Source organism: Microcaecilia unicolor, chromosome 9 (assembly GCF_901765095.1).
Source record: "Microcaecilia unicolor chromosome 9, aMicUni1.1, whole genome shotgun sequence".
Classification (NCBI taxonomy): Eukaryota; Metazoa; Chordata; class Amphibia; order Gymnophiona; family Siphonopidae; genus Microcaecilia; species Microcaecilia unicolor.
Window position 1 is genome coordinate 60,779,523 of NC_044039.1, and position 19,547 is coordinate 60,799,069.

The window sequence follows — 19,547 nt, forward strand, 5'->3', positions numbered from 1 at the left end:
TTGCCACCTTGAGTCTTTCTGAGGGTGTCTCCCGAGTCTTGCTTGCTTCCAGGAAAGATTCCACGAAAAGATGTTACCCTTTTAAATGGAAGAGGTTTGCCGTCTGGTGTGACAGCAGGGCCCTAGATCCCTTTTCTTGTCCTACACAGACCTTGCTTGAGTACCTTCTGCATTTATCAGAGTCTGGTTTCAAGACCAACTCCGTAAGAGTTCACCTTAGTGCGATTAGTGCTTACCATCAAAGTGTAGAAGGTAAGCCTATCTCTGGACAGCCTGTAGTTGTTCGTTTCATGAGAGGTTTGCTTTTGTCAAAGCCCCCTGTCAAACCTCCTCCTGTGTCATGGGATCTCAATGTCATTCTCACCCAGCTGATGAAACCCCCTTTCGAGCCACTGAATTCCTGCCATCTGAAGTACTTGACCTGGAAGGTCATTTTCTTGGTGGCTGTTACTTCAACTCGTAGGGTCAGTGAGCTTCAGGCTCTAGTGGTTCATGCTCCTTATCTAAAATTTCATCATAACAGAGTAGTCCTCCGCACGCACCCTAAGTTCTTGCCAAAGGTGGTGTCGGAGTTCCATCTGAACCAGTCAATTGTCTTGCCAACCTTTTTTCCCCGTCCTCATACAAGAACTGGCAAAAGCAAGCTGCACACTTTGGACTGCAAAAGAGCATTGGACTTTTACGTGGAGCGGACAGGCCCCCACAGACAGTCCGCCCAGTTGTTTATTTCTTTTAATCCCAACAAGAGGGGTTGCTGTCGGGAAACGCACCATATCTAATTGGCTAGCAGATTGCATTTCCTTCACTTATGCCCAATTTGGGCTGACTTTAGAGGGCCATGTCACGACTCATAATGTTAGAGCCATGGCTGCGTCAGTAGCTCATCTGAGGTCAGCCACTATTGAGGAGATCTGCAAGGCTGCGACGTGGTCATCAGTCCACACATTCACATCTCACTACTGCCTTCAGCAGGATAGCCGACGCGACAGTCGGTTTGGGCAGTCGGTGCTGCAGAATCTGTTTGGGGTTTAGAATCCAACTCCAACCCTCCTAGGCCCATTTTTATTCTGTTCCAGGCTGCACTCTCAGCTGTTAATTGTTTCAGGTCAATCCTTGTTTTGCCCTCGCCGTTGCGAGGTCCAATTGACCAATTGTTATTGTTTTGAGTGAGCCTGGGGGCTAGGGATACCCCACATGTGAGAATATCTGCCTGCTTGTCCTCGGAGAAAGCGAAGTTTCTTACCTGAAGCAGGTATTCTCTGAGGACAGCAGGCTGGACATTCTCAGAAACCCTCCCACCTTCCCTTTGGAGTTGTCTTCCTGCTTTACTGTTTCATTAAACTGAGGAGCGGGACCGTGCAACGGGCGGGAAGTAGTGCGCGCACATATGCAATGCGAGCACCACGCGTGGTGGAGCGCTCTGGAAGAGACTTTTGCAGATTTTACTGAAAATCCTCCGGGGCCGACGTGACGTCACCCACATGTGAGAATATCCAGCCTGCTGTCCTCGGAGAATACCTGCTTCAGGTAAGAAACTTCGCTTTATATAGCAAATATCTCTAAAGTTAACAATTGACATATACAGTAAAATTTCTGTTTAACAGTGTGTCATTTGAATAAATGTTTTCCTTTTTCTGAAGGTGATTCTGGTTTTATATTTGCGTCTTCGGATAATGGGAGGATCGATGCCTTTGTTTTCAGAGCAGGATAATCCAGCTTCATTTTCACCTTACATCCTGACAAGGTACAGTTCTCTTTAAATATACGTTAATAGGTATTTTTGTGTTTTGGGGGAATTGGCAACTGTTTGTGTTAATTTAGATGCTGGCACCAGCATTTAAATTTATATATTTAGCACTCCTGTACACACAGAGAAGAATTTTTGAAAGGATGTGCAACTCAGAATATAGACATCCATTTCTTGTGTACTTTAGAACAGGATCTGCTGACATACAACTGTCAGCATGACATTGTGCTGTTCAGGGTCTAACCTGAAAGTTAGCCTAATTAAGGCCCTGATGCTCAAAACTCCAACACTGTTCCAAATAGCACCGTAAAAATACCACTGGAACAGCGCAGAAAAACAATGCCTTATTGCTCAACGCTAATGAGATGAAAATATAGGCGCACTCATACTATTGAGCATTAGGGAGTTAGGCGGGAGGATTATGCTTTGCGCATATGCAGAAGAGTTCCGAATTAAGCTCAGCTCTTATGCGCATGTGCCTGATAAAACCTGAATGTGAAGCACATATTCTCCGAGGACAAGCAGGCTGCTTGTTCTCACTGATGGGTGATGTCCACGGCAGCCCCTTCAATCGGAGATCTTCTCTAGCAAAGACGTTTGCTAGCCCTCGTGCGCGCACGCATACCGCGCATGCGCGACCGTCTTCCCACCCGAACTCGCTCGTGTTCGTCAGTCTTCTTTTTTTCCGTGCTCGGGACGGCTGTGTTTATTGTCGTTCTGTGCCCTGAGGAGACCCTCGCGCTTTTCTCGCGTCCTTCCGCTTCGGAAGTCTTCTTTTATTTCTAGTTCGCGTGTTTCTTGAAAAAGAAAAGAACTCCTTTATTTTCGAGTTTGTTTTTCCCGTCAAGTTTCCTTTCGCTTTCGAAAGCGGCCCTGTTGGCCGGCCGTACGTGTTTTCTCCCTTCTTATTTTTGGTACCTTTGCCATCATCGTGAATTTTGACTTCGCCGGCGTGATTTTTCCGCCCACATCATCGAAGCCTCCCAGCGGCTTCAAGAAGTGCACCCAGTGCAACCGGGCTATCTCGCTCACTGATAGGCATGCTTCGTGCCTTCAGTGTCTGGGGGCTGGGCACCGTCCTCAGGCCCTGTACTCTCTGTTGTTTGTTGAAAAAGAGAACTCAGGCGGCGAGATTGGCCCAGTGGAACGTTTTGTTCGGGGCCTTGCCTGGTGTTTCGACGGTCTCAGTATCGAGGTCATCAGCCGGTGCATCGACATCGGCGGTACCGAGGTCATCGACCGGTGCTCCAGTGTCTACGGTACCGAGATCATCGTTGGTACTGATGTCGTGGGAGGGTGCCTCTTCGTCAGGAGTGCAGGTGAGGGCTGTCCATTCCCCTGCTGGTGGCGGTGAGCCCTCGAGTAGGTCTCCCCGTGCCTCGAGGGCTCCTGCGGTACAGCCCCCCCCCCCCCCGGGATCGACCTTCTTCGGACCCGGCCCCGAGGAAGAGGCGCTTGGATTCTACGTCCTCCTCGTCGGTACCGGGAGATTCCGGTGACATGCTTCGTGTGAAGGCAAAGAAGCATCGGCACCGGTCACCTTCCCGACGTGGTACCGAGAGCTCTGGGTCGCCGAGGGAGTTGGCACCCACTAGGCATCGACGCCGGGAGGACCGCTCACCCTCCATTCAGGAGGTGTCAATGCGCTCTACCCTGGACAGCCCAGTACCGCCTCCGCGCCCCAAACAGATTCTTAGTTCGTCGCCTGTACCGGACTCCCAGCCTTACTCGACAGTCGCTCTAAGCGAGAGCCTCCAGGCCATTCTTCCAGGAATCCTGGAGGAGCTGTTGCGGCCTTCTCCTCCGGTACCAGGGGTGCTTGCGCCGCCGGTGTCATCGAGTGAGGTGACGGCTGGCCCCTTGCCCGTCATGAGGTCCCCGGTGCCGGTACCACTTGCGGTGCCCACGTCAGCTGCCTCCCAAGCAGACTCTCCGACGACGTAGATGGAGGGAGCTTCATCGCCGCCGATGCGGGAGCCTACTTCTCGACGTTCCCACCGTGGCCATGTGTCTACGGAGTCAAGGTGGGCACGGCTTCGGACAGAGGTTCATGAACTGGTGTCCGATACTGATGGTGAGGCCTCGTGGGAGGCAGAGGAAGACGTCAGATATTTCTCAGATGAGGAGTCTGACGGTCTTCCTTCTGATCCCACTCCCTCCCCTGAAAGGCAGCTTTCTCCTCCCGAGAGTCTATCTTTCGCGGCCTTTGTCCGGGAAATGTCTACGGCAATTCCCTTCCCTGTGGTTACGGAGGATGAGCCAAGGGCTGAAATGTTTGAGCATTTGGACTATCCTTCGCCACCTAAGGAATCGTCCACAGTACCCATGCATCATGTCTTCAAAAAGACACTGCTGGAGAACTGGGCGAAGCCGCTAACTAATCCCCACATTCCCAAGAAGATCGAGTCCCAGTATCGGATCCATGGGGACCCTGAGTTGATGCGGACTCAGTTGCCTCACGACTCTGGGGTTGTGGATCTGGCCCTTAAAAAGGTCAAGAGTTCTAGAGAGTATGCTTCGGCGCCCCCGGGCAGAGACTCTAAAACCTTGGATTCTTTTGGGAGGAAGACCTACCATTCCTCAATGCTCGTGGCCAAAATCCAATCTTACCAGCTCTACACGAGCATTCATATGCGGAACAATGTGCGGCAGTTGGCGGACTTGGTGGATAAGCTCCCTTCTGAGCAAGCCAAGCCTTTTCAACAGGTGGTCAGGCAGCTGAAGGTGTGTCGTAAATTCCTGGCCAGGGGTGTTTACGATACTTTTGATGTCGCGTCCATGGCCGCTGCTCAAGGTGTGGTGACGCGCAGACTCTCATGGCTGCGTGCCTCCGACCTAGAGAATAGGATTCAGCAGCAGATTGCGAATTCTCCTTGCCGGGGGGATAATATTTTTGGTGAAAATGTCGAACAGGTGGAAGAGCAGCTCCACCAGCGGGACACTGCATTTGACAAATTCTCCCGCCGGGCGCCTTCAGCATCTACCTCAACTGGTAGAAGTTTTTATGTGGATGAAGGTACAATCCTCCCTCTCGCCAGCCTGCTGCCCAGGCTAAGCCCCAGCGCACTCATTCTCGTCAACAGCGTGCGACTCAGCAGGCCCCTGCGGCTCCCCTGCAAAAGCAAGGGACGGGCTTTTGACTGGCTCCAGCAGAGCATAGCCGGAATCAAAGTGTCTGTGCCGGATGATATGCCAGTTGGGGGGGAGGTTAAAATTTTTTCACCAAAGGTGGCCTCTCATAACCTCCGACCAGTGGGTTCTTCAAATAGTCCGGCTAGGATACTCCCTCAATTTGATCACAAAACCTCCAAATTGTCCACCGGGAGCTCAGTCCTTCAGCTTCCAGCACAAGCAGGTACTTGCAGAGGAACTCTCCGCCCTTCTCAGCGCCAATGCGGTCGAGCCCGTGCCACCGGGGCAGGAAGGCTGGGATTCTATTCCAGGTACTTCCTTGTGGAAATGAAAACGGGGGATGCGTCCCATCCTAGACCTAAGGGCCCTGAACAAATATCTGGTCCGAGAAAAGTTCAGGATGGTTTCCTTAGGCACCTTCTTCCCATGATTCAGAAAAACGATTAGCTATGCTCTCTGGTCTTAAAGGATGCTTACACTCATATCCCGATACTGCCAGCCCACAGACAGTATCTTCGATTTCATCTGGGAACACGGCACTTTCAGTATTGTGTGCTACCCTTTGGTCTCGCCTCTGCGCCCAGGGTGTTCACAAAGTGCCTGGCTGTAGTAGCGGCATCTCTACGCAGATTGGGAGTGCACGTGTTCCCTTACCTTGACGATTGGCTGGTGAAGAACACCTCCGAGGCAGGAGCTCTACAGTCCATGCAGATGACTATTCGACTCCTGGAGTTACTAGGGTTTGTGATAAGTTATCCAAAGTCCCACCTTCTTCCTGTTCAGAAACTCGAATTCATAGGGGCTCTGCTGGATTCTCAGACAGCTCGTGCCTACCTCCCGGAAGCGAGGACCGACAATCTTCTGTCCCTTGTTTCTTGGGTACGAGCGTCTCAGCAGATCACAGCTCAGCAGATGTTGAGATTGCTCGGCCACATGGTCTCCACAGTGCATGTGACTCCCATGGCCCGCCTCCACATGAGATCAGCTCAGTGGACCCTAGCGTCTCAGTGGTACCAAGCTGCTGGGGACCTAGAGGACGTAGTCCTGCTGTCCACGAGTTTTCTTCAGTCCCTCCATTGGTGGACAATTCTGTCCAATTTGACTCTGGGATGTCCTTTCCAAACTCCTCAGCCTCAAAAGGTGCTGACGACGGATGCGTTTCTCCTGGGGTGGGGAGCTCATGTCGATGGACTTCACACCCAAGGGAGTTGGTCCCTTCAGGAGAAAGGTTTACAGATCAACCTCCGTTATGAGCGGTCTGGAATGCTCTAAAGGCCTTCAGAAATCGGCTGTCCCATCAAATTATTCAAATTCAGACAGACAATCAGGTTGCCATGTACTACATCAGCAAGAGGGGGGGGCACCGGATCTCTCCCCTGTGTCAGGAGGCCATCAGAATGTGGCTTTGGGCTTGCCAGTACGGTATGTTTCTTCAAGCCACGTATCTGGCAGGCGTAAACAACAGTCTGGCCGACAGATTGAGGAGGATAATGCAACCTCACAAGTGGTCGCTCAATTCCAGAGTGGTACGCGAGATCTTGCACCCCCCTGGTGGATCTCTTTGCCACTCAAGTCAATCACAAGGACCCTCAGTTCTGTTCCAGATTTCAGGCTCACGGCAGACTAGTGTCGGATGCCTTTCTCCTGGATTGGGGGGACAGCCTCCTGTGTGCTTATCCTCCCATATCTTTGGTGGGGAAGACTTTGCTGAAACTCAAGCAGGATCGAGGCACCATGATCCTGATCGCTCCCTTTTGGCCTCGTCAGATATGGTTCCCTCTTCTTCTGGAATTGTGTTCCGAAGAACCGTGGAGATTGGAGTGTTTTCCGATCCTCATTACTCAGAAATAGGGGGCGCTTCTGCACCCCGACCTCCGGTCTCTGGCTCTCACGGCCTGGATGTTGAGAGCGTAGATTTTGCCTCCTTGGGTCTCTCAGAGGGTGTCTCCAGAGTCTTGCTTGGTTCCAGGAAACATTCCACTAAGAAGAGTTACTTCTTTCTAAGGCGGAGGTTTGCCGTCTGGTGTGACAGCAAGGCCCTAGATCCTCGCTCTTGTCCTACACAGACCCTGCTTGAATACCTTCTGCACTTGTCCGAGTCTGGTCTTAAGACCAACTCTGTAAGAGTTCATCTTAGTGCGATTAGTGCATACCATTACCGTGTGGAAGGTAAGCTGATCTCAGGACAGCCTTTAGTTGTTCGATTCATGAGAGGTTTGCTTTTGTCAAAGCCCCCCATCAAACCTCCTACAGTGTCATGGGATCTCAATGTCGTTCTCACCCAGCTGATGAAACCCCCTTTCGAGCCACTGAATTCCTGCCATCTGAAGTACTTGACCTGGAAGGTCATTTTCTTGGTGGCAGTCACTTCAGCTCGTAGAGTCAGTGAGCTTCAAGCCCTAGTAGCTCATGCTCTTTATACCAAATTTCATCATAATAGAGTAGTCCTCTGCACTCACCCTAAGTTCTTGCCAAAGGTGGTGTCGCAGTTCCATCTGAACCAGTCAGTTGTCTTGCCAACATTCTTCCCCTGTCCGCATACCCGCCCTGCTGAACGTCAACTGCACACATTAGACTGCAAGAGAGCATTGGCCTTCTATCTGGAGCGGACACAGCCCCACAGACAGTCCGCCCAAATGTTTGTTTCTTTTGATCCCAACAGGATGGGAGTGGCTGTCGGGAAACCCACCATTTCTAATTGGCTAGCAGATTGCATCTCCTTCGCTTACGCCCAGTCTGGGCTGACTCTTGAGGGTCATGTCACGGCTCATAGTGTTAGAGCCATGGCAACGTCAGTGGCCCACTTGAAGTCAGCCACTATCGAAGAGATTTGCAAGGCTGCGACGTGGTCATCTGTCCAAACATTCACATCGCATTACTGCCTACAGCAGGATACCCGACGCGACAGTCAGTCTGGGCAGTCGGTGCTGCAGAATCTGTTCGGGGTTTAGAATCCAACTCCACCCCCCTAGGCCCATTTTTATTCTGTTCCAGGCTGCACTCTCAGTTAGTTGAATAAGTTTAGGTCAATCTCAGTTATGTCCTCACCGTTGCGAGGCCCAATTGACCATGTTTGTTGTTTTGAGTGAGCCTGGGGGCTACATATACCCCATCAGTGAGAACAAGCAGCCTGCTTGTCCTTGGAGAAAGCGAAAGCTACATACCTGTAGAAGGTATTCTCCGAGGACAGCAGGCTGATTGTTCTCACCAACCCGCCCGCCTCCCCTTTGGAGTTGTGTCTTCTTTTGTCTTTGTCTTTGCTATTTACTGGACTGACGAACACGAGCGAGTTCGGGCGGGAAGACGGCCGCGCATGCGCGGTGTGTGTGCACGCGCGAGGGCTAGCAAACGTCTTTGCTAGAGAAGATTTCCGATTGAAGGTGCTGCCGTGGACGTCACCCATCAGTGAGAACAATGAGCCTGCTGTCCTCGGAGAATACCTTCTACAGGTATGTAGCTTTCGCTTTGCGGTCTGTTTTCAGTGGCCTAAATGTAAGTGTTTTAAAAAAATTTTTTCAGCTTCAATGCTTATATTTAGATGCAAGAAACAGATGCCAATGTGTGCTTTCCTTGGGCGTTTTAATTTAAAGTTTTTTATAAGCATGGATGCTTTAAATTTAGATGCAGAAAAGAGACACCAATGTGTGGGGTTTGCTGTGTCTTACAACCAGTTCTTAAGGGCTTGCAATCCTCCTTCTGCTTCCAAAAGCAATCAAAACTGGCAGATTTTGCAGAAAAAATCATGAGTAGCATGATGATCATGGGAAATCCTCTCTTTCAGTACCCTAACTCCTGCTGTGATCTGGGATTATTTTTTACAGTGGTAAAACAGTTTTGTTTAGTGCGCTTTTTTCTGAGCATTGGGAAGGAATACAAATTGACCTCATTAACATGAGCTTGACTACATTGGCATGCTATCTGTGCTAAGGCCTGTCACACTTATTGTTTGCCACGTTAGATCCCTCTGAACATTCTGCGCAGGTAAATGCAGGTTCTAATAGTCCTTAGCGCTTGCATTTACTTTTGAGCATTAGGGCCTACCCAGAGAGTTAGCCAAAGGCCTTTGGGAGATACTGCAGGTAGCTCTGACCCCCCCCCCCCCCCCCCCCCCGGTCTGACTTCTGGTGATGTCAGTGTAGGTAGACAGGATATCTCCCTACCTGGTGAGATTAGGTAGCCTGATGGGATTAGTTTACATAAGACTGGCAGCCAGATGCATTAACTCCATGGAAAGAGCCCTTCCCTTACCGATCCCTTAGCGAATTGGTAAAAAACTGGCATGCATGAATGAAATCGCATGCAAATGAGCTGCTCGCTGTTAGCTAATTTCCACGCGATTTCCTTCCTAAGGAGGGGAAGCCAGTTGGCCAGCTGAGCATGCGCAGAGCAGCCAATCGTTATGCTAGCTGCTGTGCGCATGCGAAAGACAGCTTCATACACGTCCTCACTTTCAAAAAAAAAAAAAAGGACGTCCCTGACAAACACTTGGGACATTTTTTTTCTTCAGATTTTGTGATGGGCGTCCTTCTCTTGGACGTGTTTTTCTTACGACTAAGGTGCCCGAACTGAAATCACACGCTGTGATTGGCTGAGAGAGACCTAGAGGGGCATAATCAAAAGGGACGTCCAAATAATTTTGATTTGGACGTCCTCGCACGTCCCGATCTCCGATTCTCTCCGGCGGTGGTCATTTCGGTTCGGGCACCTTAGTCGTAAGAAAAACGTAAGAAAAACACATCTAAGAGAAGGATGCCCATCACAAAATCTGAAGAAAAAAAAACGTCCAAGTGTTCGTCAGGGATGTCCTTTTTTTTTTTTTTTTTGAGTGAAGGACGTCCAGGTGTTAGGTATTTGAAAGGACGTCCCTGACGAGCACTTGGAGGTTTTTTTTTTCTTCCGATTTCTGCGGTGGGCGTCCTCCTCTGCATGGGTCCTGCTCACAGCAGCCCCAACGAGAGGTGCAGACCGCCCGTTAGGTTTTCCACGGTGCATGGGGTTGGAAATGGTAGTGCATCGCATCGCACTCACATTATAATAGTAATTAGCTCATTTGCCTTCCGTTTTCATTAGCTGCTACTGTGACAGGAAAATGGCTCGGAGAACCCTTTTGTGCATGTCCCGGTTTACTACTTGCGGGGAAAACTGGCTAGAACCAGTTTAAAAACCACTTTGCTGGCTCATTGTTTAGTGCATCTGGCCCTAAGTGATGAAGGGTAGCCAGACCAGCTATCTTTGAGAACTGAGCCTTCAAAGGAATTCACCTCCTTGGTAATCAGGAGAAATCAGATCAAACAAAACAAATTAGGGCACAGGAAGGTGCTAGAAGAGATAATTCAGGTATATAAACACAAAGAGGGACAAACATTCACACAGGACATACACCAATATTCAGACACAGGATACACACACATACATTCAGATTTCCACATATTTTGGACACATATACACAGGAGAGGGTAGAGGCTATTATTAAAAACAAAATTACAGAGCACATCCGAGGACATGGATTACTGAGACTGAGTCAGCACGGCTTTTGTGTGGGGAAATCTTGCCTGACCAATTTACTTCAATTCTTTGAAGGAGTAAACAAACATGTGGACAAAGGGGAGCCGGTTGATATTGTGTATCTGGATTTTCAAAAGGCGTTTGACAAGGTACCTCATGAAAGGCTACAGAGGAAATTGGAGGGTCATGGGATAGGAGGAAAAGTCCTATTGTGAATTAAAAACTGGTTGAAGGATAGGAAACAGAGAGTGGAGTTAAATGGGCAGTATTCACAATGGAGAAGGGTAGTTAGTGGGGTTCCTCAGGGATCTGTGCTAGGACCGCTGCTTTTTAATATATTTATAAATGATTTAGAGATGGGAGTAACTAGTGAAGTAATTAAATTTGCTGATGACACAAAGTTATTCAAAGTCGTTAACTCACTACAGGATTGTGAAAAATTACAGAAGGACCTTACGAGACTGGGAGACTGGGCGGCTAGATGGCAGATGACGTTTAATGTGAGCAAGTGCAAGGTGATGCATGTGGGAAAAAAGAACCCGAATTATAGCTGCGTCATGCAAGGTTCCACGTTAGGAGTTACGGACCAAGAAAGGGATCTGGGTGTCGTCGTCGATAATACACTGAAACCTTCTGCTCAGTGTGCTGCTGCGGCTAGGAAAGCGAATAGAATGTTGGGTATTATTAGGAAAGGTATGGAAAACAGGTGTGAGGATGTTATAATGCCGTTATATCGCTCCATGGTGCGACCACACCTTGAGTATTGTGTTCAATTCTGGTCGCCGCATCTCAAGAAAGATATAGTGGAATTGGAAAAGGTGCAGCGAAGGGCGACTAAAATGATAGCGGGGATGGGACAACTTCCCTATGAAGAAAGACTAAGGAGGCTAGGGCTTTTCAGCTTGGAGAAGAGACGGCTGAGGGGGAGACATGATAGAGATATATAAAATAATGAATGGAGTGGAACAGGTGGATGTGAAGCGTTTGTTCATGCTTTCCAAAAATACTAGGACTAGGGGGCATGCGATGAAACTACAGTGTAGTAAATTTAAAACAAATCGGAGAAAATGTTTCTTCACCCAACTCGTAATTAAACTCTGGAATTCGTTGCCGGAGAACGTGGTGAAGGCGGTTAGCTTGACAGAGTTTAAAAGGGGGTTAGACGGTTTCCTAAAGGAGAAGTCCATAAGCCGCTACTAAATGGACTTGGGAAAAATCCACAATTCCGGGAATAACATGTATAGAATGTTTGTACGTTTGGGAAGCTTGCCAGGTGCCCTTGGCCTGGATTGGCCGCTGTCGTGGACAGGATACTGGGCTCGATGGACCTTTGGTCTTTTCCCAGTGTGGCATTACTTATGTACTTATATATGCACACCGTCATACCTAAAAAAATTCACACATATCCCCCCCCTCAGCCACCAAAAAAGGACAGACATATTCACTTACATAAACACAGAAGCAGCTCTGTAAAAACTTTGTTCTAAGTGCTGTACATTGGTAAGCCTATTTCTACATAAGAAAACCCTTTTCCAAGCCACACCCATTTGTTCTGTTATAGGGCTACCCCACTGCCTCTGAGAAGTGGACCTGGGACCACAAGAAAAGGAACCAAGTACAAGACAAAAAAAACCCAACAAAGATTACAACAACCTGTTCTAAAATACATGAGAGAATGAATATCCAAGTACTGGCTACATCCAGCATTAATATCTATTTTACAAATTGAAACATCTAAACTCTGAATGGGGCAAAGCAAGGGACATAGATGTGTTTTTGCGGCAGCATAGGAAAGTTCATATTATAAAATGTGTTTTTCTTATCTTAAAAGAAGTGAAGGCTTGATGGGGGGAGGGGAGATATAGTTTGATGTGTGACAGTTCTGTTCCTTAATCTTTTCTTTCCTCTCTTACCATTATAGTTCTTTTCCTTTTCTTTTTATTTATAATTTGACACTGTAAACCGCTCTGATAGTCCCTCTCTTGAGCGGCATATTAAGTTTGCAATAAACTTGAAAAACCTCAAAAACACTCCAGCATATGATTCCAAAACAACTTGTGCTGTTCAAAAAGAACTCATAATAATGTAATTCTTATAAATATTTCTTCATCCTTTTTTTTTTAAGTGTGTGGGACCATCATATAAAGGGCAGTGAGTCATGCATAAGTACAGCAACTTAACTTAGTGCTAAACACAGCACACTCATTTAGGGGTCCTTTTACCAAGCCGTGCTAAAAACAGTTGCTGGCACTGGTGTTAGTGCATGGGTTTTCCATGTATTGTGGCCACTTTTAGCTCAACAGTAAAATGGCTGCCATGCCACAATTTTTTTGGTAATGGCCACACACTAATTTCCCCATTAGCTCATGGCCATTACCACAGGAGCCCTTACCACCGCCTATTTATAGGTTCATAAGGGCTCCCGTGCTACTCCTGCTGTAGTTAGCATGCGGTAATGCGCCCATGCTACCTGATTAGTGCAGGAACGCCTACTCTCTGCTCATGGGCACACCTGTGCTGGAAAATACAAAATATTTTCCAGTGTGGGATTAGCGTGCACTGAGCAGGAAACTACCACAGGATGCCTCAGCGTGGGCCCTTGGTATTGCCTTTAGAAAAAGGACCCCTTACTACTTTAATCTTGCTTTCCTTAGCCTCTCTAGCAGATGAATCCAGAAACTGGTGGGTTGTATCCATCTCAGGTGGAGATAAGAGTACTGAACTGAAGACAGTTATACGGGATGGCCAGCCCCTCAGTCACTCAGTATATCTCTATCTATAGCAGGTAGTGGATGGCTTCTCACCAGCTCCTGGATTCTTTGTGTGTGGGGGTGTTTGGCCAAGTGGAGCCATCCTTGGGGGCATACCTGGTTGTCTGGGTCCCTGCCTAACCCCATTTCCCCTCCTCCCGGTTTCTTTTTCTACTCTGATTTAGCCTAGGCTGTAGCCTTCCTCACCAACAAAAAAACACCAAACAACAAAGATTTCAGCCAGTTAATGAGTGTAAAAAAAAAAAAGAGCCACATAGAAGTCCTCTGCATCTGAACATAGAGTTAACTTGCTTGAGCCTGGTGAGCCTGCTTGGCGGCAGGCTCGCTTCTGGGAGGAACCGCTGCTGCTTGAGACCAACTCTGCGCCTTCCTTCAGTGGTGAGTGACTTCTTTATTTTTTTGGCTTCATCGGGGGTTTCACGGTGCGAGTGATGGCAGTGGGTAAACGGTCAAGCATAAGAACATAAGCGTTGATACACTGGGACAGACCGAAGGTCCATCAAGCCCATCATCCTGTTTCTAGCAGTGGGCAATCCTTGTTGCAGGTACCTGGCAAGATCCCAAAACAGTACAATACATTTTATGCCTCTTGTCCTAGAAATAAGCAGTTGATTCTCCTCAAGTCCATCTTAATAATGGTTTATGAACTTTTCTTTTAGGAAGTTATCCAAACCTATTTTTAAATCCTGCTAAGCTAACTGCTTTTACCATGTCCTCTGGCAACAAATTCCAGAGTTTAGTTACATGTTGTGAAGAAACATTTTCTCTGATTTGTTTTAAATTTACTACCTTGTAGCTTCATTGCATGTCCCCTAGTCCTAGTGTTTTTGGAAAGAGTAAAGAAAGCAATTCACGTTTACCCATTCCACTCCAAACATTAATTTATATACCTCTAACATGTCTCCCCTCAGCTGTTTTTTTTCCTTCAAGCTGAAGAGCCCAAGCCGCTTCAACCTTTCTTCATAGGAAAGTCATCCCATCCCTTTTATCATGTTCATCACCCTTCTCTGTACCTTTTCTAATTCCACTGTATCTTTTATGTTTCAACAATTTTATTGATGATAATTCAGAGCAAACACATCCAAAGGATATGCTTGTACAGCTTCTCATGGAAACATTGTGTGCAGTAACAACAAATACTACCATCTATCATCCAACTTTTAACAAATTTTATACCAACCCCGTCCCGCCTCTATATTGTAAAGTGGTAACAGCTTTACCTTCCAACTGTTGATAAATCAACAAAGTAATCAGACTACGAGGTCCCTATACAACCAAGTGACAACCATGCCCTTTAAAAAAAAAATGGACATGGTGAGTCTCACCTCGACTAAATAATATTTCGCTCTGCCCCCTAACAAACTCCCAAAGCCCTCCCTCTCCCATTACAACTGAAACCTATAATTGTGTGAAAACCCCGCAAATGATTACAGCAATACCAGCTTGGAGTGCCAAAGGAACCCCACTCAGACCAGAGGAAACAGATCAAGTAAGTCCAAAACCCAAGAAAAGGTTCTCTAATAGCCTAGCTCTACCCAGCCCCACTTGCCTTAGCACCCACCCGAACCCAATAGTAAGACCTATAGAGGAGAAGTCTAAAATTCCCTCATCTAGATTACTTTAGAAAGGAAACAAAAAACAAAAAAGCACCACCCCATCTCCACCCCAACCCCCAAAACCCCTCCACCCCCCCCCCCCCCATTCTGCTCCATATGAAGTAAAGAGGTGTGTTAGCCGTGTTAGTCCACTCTTAAAGGTAATCAATAGAAATCAAACAAAATTAAAACACGGAAAAGAAAATAAGATGATACCTTTTTTATTGGACATAACTTAATACATTTCTTGATTAGCTTTCGAAGGTTGCTCTTCTTCATCAGATCAGAAATAAGCAAATGTGTTAGCTGACAGTGTATTTAACAGTCTCTCATAGATGGTCTAGCAGGGTGGTTAGGAGATGTGTATGGGGACTTCAAAGCATTCCATAGTCTAGCAGGATGTTTGTGGGGAGGGGAATGCTTTGGAATGCTTTGAAGTCCCCATACACATCTCCTATCCACCCTGCTAGACCATCTATGAGAGACTGTTAAATACACTGTCAGCTAACACATTTGCTTATTTCTGATCTGATGAAGAAGGGCAACCTTCGAAAGCTAATCAAGATATGCTCCATATGAGAAATCCCCCAGCCCTCAAACATTAATGTGAACCTGATAGGGCCCCAAGTTTGTTAAGAATATTACTAAGTTCTGTCCTCTCGGATCACGTGACGCCATGCTGGAAAGCGGTAGCACCTGAACGCTTCTCCGGCGCCTGACCTCTCCCCCACGCGAACTGAAACACGATTTTGTCTAGCTGAAATCCATTCCTGGAAGGGGAAACGGAGCTGATTACGGACACGAAATTATTAGAACGATAGCGAGGGGAGATGGCGTCTAAAACGATGCAGAAAGATAAGCTGTGCCAAAAGACAACGGACCCTAAGATGGCCGCCGCACCCAGCAGCACGGACCCGACAGTTGCTTCGATCTGGGTCTCAGAAATAACAACAGAGATGACCGCGGTCCTAGAAGATCTATTAGAACGGCGCCTTACACCAATTGATACGAAATTGGAAAAATTACAGACGAGAATGGAAGATCTCACACGCGAATGTGTTGCCTTCCAGACTAGAACCGGTGAGGTGGAGGATCGGGTAACAGAAGTGGAAGAGACACAGAATACACTTTTACGAACAGTAGAGACATTGGAACAAAAGATAGAGGACTTGGAAAATAGGTCCCGTAGAAACAACCTCCGATTAGTGGGCCTCCCTGAAAAGCTGGGGGGCAGGGATTTAACATCAGCTCTGGAACGCTGGCTAATGGAGCAGGTGAGATTTCCCCCTGATTTAGGCCCTCTAAGGGTGGAAAGGGCTCATCGCTTGGGAACACGCAGAGATACGGATTCCCGACCTCGAGTGGTCATCTTGAAAGTATTAAACTTTGCTCATAAGCATTGGATTTTGCAGGCCTCACGAGGAGAGAAAAATCTAACATTTGAAAACAAACGGATTATCTGTTTCCAGGATTACTCAGTGGGAGTGGTGGGAAAAAGGAAAGCTTTCTCGCCAATTTGCTCCAAATTATTTGCAATGAAGAAACGCTTCACCTTGATGTACCCAGCGATTTTAAAGATAACGCACGGGGGCACAACTCGCACTTTTGAAAAGCCAGAAGAAGCCAAGGAGTTTGTGGAGCAGATGGAACAGGAGGAGGGGAGCAACCGGAGCAGAGGTTTACCGGATTGAGAAATGCAGAAGGACAACAAGAGACAGTGGAAGGAGTCAACATGGAATATATTGATATGTCTGATAATTACCGGTACATGGGATATCGGCAAGTCTAATAGAAGATGATACCACAGTTGTTATAGAGTTAACAGGTTTGAGAGAATGAGGTAGCTGGGGTTCAAGTAGATGGACTGGGAGGGGAAAGGAGGACTGTAAAATGGAGTGAGTAAGGAATGTGTGTGAATATGGGCTGGCTATAAGACCGTCTGTGTATGTTAATGTATTAATATGTTGGAGTTACTGTTTCCCCACTTCCCTTAAGATAAGGAGACACAAAACAGACATTGGGAGGAAAGAGGGACCCTGGGTTCAAAACGGCAAGAAGGGTATAGAAATAGGGGGAGAGAGGTTGGGGGGCGCCTATACGTGATGATTCCCTATCAGGGAACGGCCAAAAGAGGGGGGGAGGGGGTAAGGGGGCGGGTGGGAGCAGAGGGGAGGAGGGACACGGATAGGGGAGGAAGGAGGGGAATGGGAAGGGAGCTGGACACACTAAAAGAGAGACAAGGGGATACAGTAGGGGATGGGGCTCAAGTAAAAGGGAGGGAAGAAGTAACACTAGATGAGTCTTTGGGTACAACACAATCTTTGTCCCGGGAGGGCAGTGGCTGGGATGCCCCTCGGGTAGGTTTAGGAGCAAGGAATTATGCAATATTAGAGGAAGACCAACTAAGTTTCAATGGTTAAATTGATCACGTGGAACGTAGGCGGGATCAACTCACCCATTAAAAGATCCAAAATTCTACAGCAATTACAAAGATATAAAATAGACGTGGCACTGTTACAAGAGACACACTTAAGCCAGGAGGAACACGCTAAGCTGCGCACCTGGTGGGTACAAGAGTGCATAGCTGCAAATGCGCTGGGAAAAAGAGGGGAAGTGGCGATTTTAGTACGCAAAGGAGTGGTGACAACAGTGAGACCCCTCACGATAGACCCCGGAGGGAGATATGTCATAGTAGAGCTTGAAGTAGCCGGACATAAGAGTGTGATCTGCAATGTATACGCACCTAATCAGTATGATAAAAAATTTTATAACTCGGTAATAGGACACCTGATGAAATACGCTGGGTCACCTATAATAGTTGGCGGAGACTTTAATACAGTATGGGAACCAACGATAAATAGCACCCAAGGACAGAGGAGGGATGTGGCAGCGTCTAACCAGGGATTAAAAAGACTGGGGAAAATGGTAGATTTGATAGATATATGGAGGATGCTTCACCCCTCAGAGAGATTTTACGCATCATTCCCGAGCTCATGCATCACAAGCCAGAATAGATTATTTACTTATCACTAGAGACCTATTTGGACAGGTGGTCACAACAAACATAGGACCTTACACGATATCGGATCATGCCTGGGTATATATGGAGTGGGAGGCGCCTACTAGAAGTACCAAACAAAGATTCTGGCAGTTCCCCCTGGAACTATTTACAGATAGACAGTTGGGTGAAAAGCTTCAGAAGAGTTGGGAGGAGTATAAGACCTTAAACCAGGAACACGAGACTGACCCTTTACTGTTCTGGGATGCCGCCAAGGCGGTACTTCGAGGCGAAATTATTAGTCATACACATCATGTCCGAAAGGCCCGAAATAGAGAAATAATAAGATTGAGTTCTATGATCTGCAGGGCGAGACAGACATATGGGAAGACAAATCAGCCTGAGCAACGCACTAAGTTATTGGAGTTGCAGGTGGCTCTTAATGAGCTACTGCACAAGCGTGCGACTAAATCGCAAACTTATTATAGATTCCAATTACATAGATATGGTAATAAATCAGGTCGCATGGTGGCCCGCTTGGCTAGGCCTAAGCCACAAAACAGGCGGATATTACAAATGAGAGAGAGCCAGGGACAGTTGGTACGGCAGGATGAGATGATAGGAGAAATCTTTGCCAGATTCTATGAACAATTATATGAAACACCAGTAGATCAAGGTCTCCAGGGCTCTCTTTACCTAGACACAATACAACTCCCAGGCATAACTCAAAGGGAAAGAGATAAGCTGAATAGTCCAATTCAAGAAGAGGAAGTAGATTTGGAAATAATGAGAGGGAAACTGTTGAAGGCCCCAGGACCAGATGGGATGCGCATGGAATTTTATAAACTTATGAGAGAGAACATTACTCCCACGCTTACTAAGTACTTTAATAAGATAATAGATACAGAGCGCTTGCCGGTAAATCTTTCTAGGGCACAAATTACAGTTATACCAAAACCTGGCAGGGATCCACTGATTCCGGAATCATATCGGCCGATATCACTGTTAAACGTGGAGGTGAAATTGTTAGCAAAAATAATGGCAAATCGGTTAGCGAAAGTGCTGCCAAACCTAATACATGAGACACAAGTAGGGTTTGTAAAAGGGAGGACGTCTGCTAAGAATCTAAGACGAATTCTAGGGGCATTAGAGATGAGAAAAAGAAATAACACACCAGCGCTACTTATCAGCTTTGACGCAGAAAAAGCGTTTGATAGAGTGCATTGGGAGTTTCTCTTCGACACGTTAGAAGGATATGGAATCACGGGACGTTTTACATCAGCAATTAAAGCTTTATATCACGCTCCGAGGGCCACAATACGGGTTAATGGGTTGGAGACAGAGTCTTTCCCGATAAGGCGAGGTACCAGACAGGGGTGCCCATTATCTCCTTTACTCTTTGTACTGACATTGGATCCCTTGATCCGTACCATCATAGAAAACCCTTTGATAAAAGGGATGCCCATTGGTAAATATCAATTTAAGGTAGCAGCTTTTGCAGACGACCTACTAGTGATGATTACTGAGTCGCAGAACTCCCTTCCTAATTTAATGGAAATGTTTGAGGAATATGGAGACTATGCAGGTTTTAGATTGAACCTCCTAAAATCGGAGGCATTAGCCTCCTCAGAAGAAGTAAAGCAGGGATGGAGACAGGAATTTCCCCTGAGTTGGGCGAAGGAATCATTCAAATATCTCGGGATTAGACTGACTATGGATACCACGCAGCTATACACGCTTAATATAAATAGCCTAGTAACAGACACGAAGAAACATCTTGGTAATTGGGCAGGACTACC

At 47.1% G+C, this 19,547-nt stretch overlaps 1 protein-coding gene across 1 annotated transcript in view; it reads left to right on the forward strand.

The window, feature by feature from the left end:
• TMTC1 (transmembrane O-mannosyltransferase targeting cadherins 1) overlaps positions 1 to 19,547 on the forward strand; it is a 1,359,696-nt gene that overhangs the window by 468,664 nt on the left and 871,485 nt on the right. Inside the window, 1 exon segment of the mRNA XM_030213674.1 lies at positions 1,641 to 1,744. Coding sequence (XP_030069534.1) covers positions 1,641 to 1,744 — 104 coding nt within the window.